General features: G+C 52.0%; 1 protein-coding gene across 8 annotated transcripts in view; it reads left to right on the top strand.

Annotated features, from left to right (window-relative positions):
- Arhgef10l (Rho guanine nucleotide exchange factor 10 like) overlaps positions 1-6000 on the top strand; it is a 151786-nt gene that overhangs the window by 48372 nt on the left and 97414 nt on the right. For 6 of the 8 annotated variants that reach the window (XM_021159514.2, XM_029475993.1, XM_029475994.1 and 3 more), the window contains exon 2: positions 1487-1566. In XM_021159514.2, coding sequence (XP_021015173.1) covers positions 1530-1566 — 37 coding nt within the window. In that variant the 5' untranslated portion in view covers positions 1487-1529. Of the gene's footprint in view, positions 1-1410; positions 1567-6000 lie in introns of those variants that run through there. The other 2 variants (XM_021159515.2, XM_029475995.1) reach the window with 1 other exon arrangement.

Below are 6000 nucleotides of genomic sequence, written 5' to 3'. Positions count from 1 at the left end.
TCCTGCCTCCTGCCTCCTGCCTCCTGCCTCCTGCCTCCTGCCTCCTGCCTCCTGCCTCCTGCCTCCTGCCTCCTGCCTCCTGCCTCCTGCCTCCGCCTCTGTGTGTGTTTAATTTGTGTGTGTGTGTGTGTGTGCGTGCATGAGTGTGCTTGCTTACTTGCATGTCCTTATACAAGCGTGAAAGCATGCATGCTTGTGCTTTTGTGTGCCTGGTGCCCACAGGGGCCAGAAGAGGGCATCAGATCCCCTGGAACTGGAATTCTAGACAGCTGTGAGCCGCGTGTGTGGATTCTGGCAATCAACCCTGAGTTCTTTGTAAGAGCAGCTGGTGCTCTTAACCACTGAGCCATCGCTCCAGCCCCAGAATGGTTCCTTAAGGAGCACAAATAATGTCTGTCTTTGGTTCGAATCCTGCCTCTTTCTAGCTGTGTGATCTTAGGCAAGTTTCAGGCATACTCTGGACCTCGTTTTCATATTATGACATGCCAGTCTATACAAGCGCTTGTGACAGGCTTGGGGTGACCTCCAGAGCCGCACAAGCTCCATGAATGTCCCCGCCACAATCTTTTTCTGTCACTCGTGCACATTCCATTTTTATTTGCTCAGTTAGTAAAAATAAAAGCTATTTTTAGTTGGTGAAAACAAAAGGAAAACAGGTCCACAGCCAGCTGGTGACATGGTCAGGCTCGACGACAGAGCTCTCCGCTCTTTCTTCAGGCCTGATTCCCTCCCTGGAGGGAGGTCTAGAAGGGCAGCTACCAGATCAGAGGCACAGGGCACCTCTCCCTGCTCTGTCAGGGACATCTGGCAAGTTTGCTCCAGAGCCTGGAGAGCCCATCCCCCTTGGCCCGCCTTGCTCTGTGTGTAAGGGACAGGAGTGACCTGTATCACCTGGGATTCTGTCCCTGTCCTGTGCCAACCGCCTCTCTGTAGCCTTTGCTTCCTATAACTGTGTACCTAGGCCGTGGCTGCTTGCCAGCTGGCCAACCCCATAGGGCAGGACAGTGAGCAACATGAGAGAGGGTGCCTGTTGTCATGGGCACAGGAGAGGCCTGGTGAGAAGTCAGAGCCACAGGAGCCAGCCTGTGGTGTTGGGGACACCATGAGGAGGAAGTGTCCCTGTATTTGTGACTGTCCAATCCAGGGCATTATGGTTTCAAGAGCCTGAGGACTCAGCTTTTCAAGTGTGACCCCAGACCCTGGGCTAGAGGACATGGGACAGATCTTCTTGGCTGGCCCACAGGCTCCTAAGGACCAGCCCCTTGACAGTAGGCTAAGGCAGGTTGTGGCTGCAGTGACTTCTGGGAAGATGGGGATTTCTGCCATGCAGTTGGCAGTTTTTCTATAAGTTAATGATTTATACCGGATGGAGGCCAGGCCCTTTCTGGGGCTGCCGGGAAGAACGTGCGTGAGGCCAGGCCGGAGCACGGCTCATTTGCTGCCCCTCCCTCAGGTTATCTGACCGTCTCTGGCCTTCTTTTCACAGGTGAGCAGCAGGGACGGTGGTAGACTGAGCTGGACCCTGTCTGATGGCTTCCTCGAACCCTCCTCCACAGCCTGCCATAGGTACTGTATCCCAGGGCCCCGGTGACAAGGCTGAGGTCTGGGGGTAGGTTGAGTTCTGCTGGCTATGCGCACTGTCTCTATCTGCCTCAGGTTCCCTGTCCACAGAATGGAGTCGTGTCTCTCCAGTAAACACCAGCCATCTTCTGATGGTTTACCTGTTGCCTAAGATCACCTGCAGGGATGGACAGTTTGGGGACTGGGATTGAGGGGCACTTGGGGTTCAAGCGGGTCAGTTGAAGGTGCCAATTGGGATTGAGGGGGAAGGGTCTGACCATAAGGTTGGATCTTAGAGGTATCCCAGGCTTGACTGTTTTAAGAAGAAAAGAAAAAGAAATATTTACCCAACAAAACCACTTGTTGACCTGGAATTTAACCCAGCTTCCTGTGTTTTACTTGGCACCCCCTTCAGTGGGGCCCCAGCTACCGCAGGGTGGCATCTGGACCCTGTCCCATGGACATGACCATGGCTATTTTACCCACAAGCCCAGCTTCCTGCCCTCTTGTCTCCCCCTACCTCTTCTCGACCCTGTGTATAAATCTGCTACAGCAGTGGCCCCTTGGCTCCCAACCCAGTCACTGAGTTCAGATCCTGACCCTGCCTGCCACTTACACTGTGAGCGTTGTTACGGGACATGGTGTCTCTACAGCTCAGTGTCCGTGTCCATAAACATAGGATCATAACGCCCTCTTCAGTACCGTTTTGAGGTTTAAACATACATACAGAACTGTGTGTGGCAACCGGTGTTCAGTGAACAGGCGTGTTCGTCATCCAAGGGTGTGTGGATAGCCTTCGTGAATCCTCCCTGAGTGTCTAAGCCCTGGTGGGGCCAGAAGATGAGGCTCTTTCCCTCCAGAACGTTCCTTTGTGAAGTATGAGGAACCTACTAGTTTTTCGGTCCCACCGTGGTGAGCTTCCCAGAGGATTGGTTTCTAACCGCAATGGTGGCTCTCAGGGTTTCTGCTTCCTAGACTCACTTAGGTTGGCTCTCTTGAGGACTGGGTGTGTCTGTCAAGGCCATGAGTGACTGGCACCTATCATGCCACTTGTCCAGATGGTGAGAGAGGGCTGGGCTTCCAGTCACTCTGGGCTGGGTCACTGGATCTTCCCTCTGATAAAGAGCAGGTGTGGGGTGTCCTGGAGGGTAGCCAGTGGGGAGAGGGTTTTGTTGTTGTTATTGTTGTGCCAGGGGCCTCTGATTCCTCTGGCTCCTGCTATCGGGGGCCCCCCCGGCTCTCTTTTTCCTACCCTGCGAGGAGACTGGTTGGGAAGTAAGAATGAAAGCAGCCCAGACCAGAACTTCTTTTCTGAGGTTTTGACTGACAGCTGGCTCCTGGCTCTCTTGTCACCTGTTGGACTGGTCCCTTGTCTGTGTCTAGTTTTCAGTTCCTGTGGAAGGGGTGCCCTCAGATACTGGACCTATACTGATCCACCCCATGGTTCATGTCTGTGGTGTGCTGGGGGTGTGGTGTGTGGTGTTGCTTTTGGTCACTGACTCCTGCTGCCCCAGCAGGCAGCACCCACTCCCCTTCCAAGCACGTATGTCACGTGTTTTCTTCATCCTTCTGGCTCTTTGAGAGTAGTCCCATGCCTGGTCCTTTCCCAGGCCCTGGTGAGCATTAGCTGGCTCCCCTTTGGGCATGGCCTTGTCTCTACTAGTGCATTCTTCCCCACATGGTCCTCAGTGAGCTCTGACACCTTAGGCCAAAGTCTTTTTTTTTTTTTGTTTTGTTTTTTCCTAGACAGGGTTTCTCTGTGTAGCCCTGGCTGTCCTGGAACTCACGCTGTAGACCAGGCTGGCCTCGAACTCAGAAATCTGCCTGCTGCTGCCTCCCAAGTGCTGGGATTAAAGGCGTGTGCCATGGCTTCAGGCCACTGTCTTAACTTCCCCACAATCACTGGCTCAGGGCTGCTGGGAGCTGCTTGGATTCATGGTGACACCAATGAGAAGAGCTGAGGCTGTTGGTACTCTTGAAGGAAGGAGGTGCAGAAGTGACCTGAGCTCTTGACAACCCCTGGGGCAGTCAGCGTGACCTGGGCTGGCCTGTGAGTTGGAAGAGACAGCTCATGTTAGCCATAGACACAGATGGGACTCTGATCCGGCTGTACTAATAGTTATAATCATGCTGGAGTCAGGAGAACATGATGTAATTAATGATAGCAGTATGCCTGGCACCATTGGCATGCAAATATCTGGTGGTCACTGAGTGTAGCCATGTACCAGGGGCCTCCGTGTTAGCCTGTCTTTCCTCAAGCAGTCCTGGAAGTCCAGGAGCCTTGTGACCCTATTCCTGAGAGCAGAAGCCAAGCCAATCGTGGAGGTCAGGTGCCTCCATGCTCACCCTACAGCGATGCTCAGGGCTGAGCAGGGGCCTTAAGATCTTAGTCACTGGTGACACCTATGCATGGAATCATGGGAGAGACAGACAGAAGACACTGAGTCGCTAGGCATCCGTGAAACAGGATGGGTCTGTGTCATACACTCCCCAAGTAACAGACAGGGACTGCGTGGACATTTACTCTGGGATTGAAATTTTATTTTGAGAGCCGGGTGCGGTGTCAAATGTCTCTAATCCAAGCACTCCCTCCCACCACAGTGTGCTGGAGGCAGGAGGATCAGGAAGTTCAAGGTCATTCTAGGCTACAGAGTGAATTTGCGACCAGCTGGTGCTACATGAGACCCTGTCTCTAAAAATCAAATGGGGGAGGGGAAGGGGGGGAGGTCACAGGGTCTCCATGGCAACCCTACTGACAGTGACAGATAAGAGCCTGAGAAGGTGGAAACAAGGGAAGCTATGTGAGAAAAGAACATCTCAGGCCCTGGAGCGGCCTGTGCAAAGGTCCTGGGGTAGGAGCTTTGAACAGCAGGAAGACCAGTGTGGCTGGAGTAGAGAGAAAAGGGGGATGATGGAGGTTCTGTACACACACACATGCACACACGCACACACACGCACATACACACACACACGCACACACACACATACACACACATACACACACACACACACACATACACACACATACACACACGCACGCACACACACACACACACGCACACACCCACGTGTACACAGACTCATATATACACACTGTATATATAGTTGACACAATTGTCAAAATAGGCTCAAAATTGTGCATGTTATGGGCTGGCAAGATGGCCTAGCTGCTGGGTAATGGTGATTGCTGCCAAGTTGAAAGGCCTGAGTTTGATTCCCCGGGACCCACATGGCAGAAGGAGAGAAATGATTACCAAGAATTGTTCTCTGCTGGGCAGTGGTGGCGCACACTTTTAATCCCAGCACTTGGGAGGCAGAAGCAGGTGGATTTCTGAGTTTGAGGCCAGCCTGGTTTACAGAGTGAGTTCCAGGACAGCCAGGGCTACACAGAGAAACCCTGTCTTGAAAAATAAAAAAGTTGTTCTCTGACTCCCACCAGAGTGCCCTGGCACTTTGTCTATATATACATACATATACAAAAAAAATCCCATAATAAATGTTTTAAAAAATTGTGCCCAATCTTATTTTGCCAACTTAAATCCTTAAGATATCTGAAATCATCAACCCGATGCCTAGTGGATTGTATTTGGAGTTGTACCACCAAATGCGGTTTTATGGACATCGTTGTGTAGTAATTATATATTTTTAGATGTCTGAGGCAAGTGATTCATTTCTGTTTTTTTTTTTTGTTGTTGTTGTTGTTGTTTTTGTTGATATGGTTTCTCTGTGTAGCCCTGCCTCCCCCTGAACTCACTTGTAGACCAGGCTGGCCTTGAACTCGGAGATCTGCCTGACTCTGTCTCCGTGATTCATTTGTTTAAAATGTCATATTATTGTATGTGTGAATGACAGCATGCCTGTGGAGGTCAGAGGACAGCTTTGTGGAGCTGGGTGTCTTCTTACATTTTTACGTGGCCTCCACTGTGGGACTCGATCTTCAGGCTGGCGCCACTGGGCCATGGGTGGCTTCACCATTCCCAAGTTATCTTTCTGGGCCCAGAGGGTTTTTGTTTTTTGTTTTTTGAAAAAGATTATTTTCACGTGTATGTGAGTTTGGGTGCCTATGCCTGCGTCTTTGGAGGTCAGGAGGAGGCATTGGGTCCCCGGGAGCTGGAGTTACAGGTGGTGATGTAAGGGCTGGAAACTAAGCGCAGGTTTTCCGTAAGCTCTCCCAACTGCTTGGACAGGATCTCACTCTGTAGCCCAGGCTGACCTCAGATCTGCAGTCCTCCTGCCTCAGCTTCCCGTGCTGGGATGACAGGTGCCAGGTACCACAACAGTCAGGAAAGCTAGTCTCCCATCCACACGCACCCCTGAGCGGCGTGCCTGGGGACCTCCTGGCCACCACGGGGAGCAGCGGAATCTTCTGGGTGGGCGAGAGAATTGGAACCGGAGGTAGCCACCCGTTTGTCCGTGTGTCCATCTGCTAGCTCGTCCACT

This window comes from Mus caroli, chromosome 4 (assembly GCF_900094665.2).
Source record: "Mus caroli chromosome 4, CAROLI_EIJ_v1.1, whole genome shotgun sequence".
Lineage (NCBI taxonomy): Eukaryota > Metazoa > Chordata > Mammalia > Rodentia > Muridae > Mus > Mus caroli.
The sequence above is the reverse complement of the archived record's forward strand: the minus strand, read 5'-3'. Positions and strand labels throughout refer to the sequence as shown.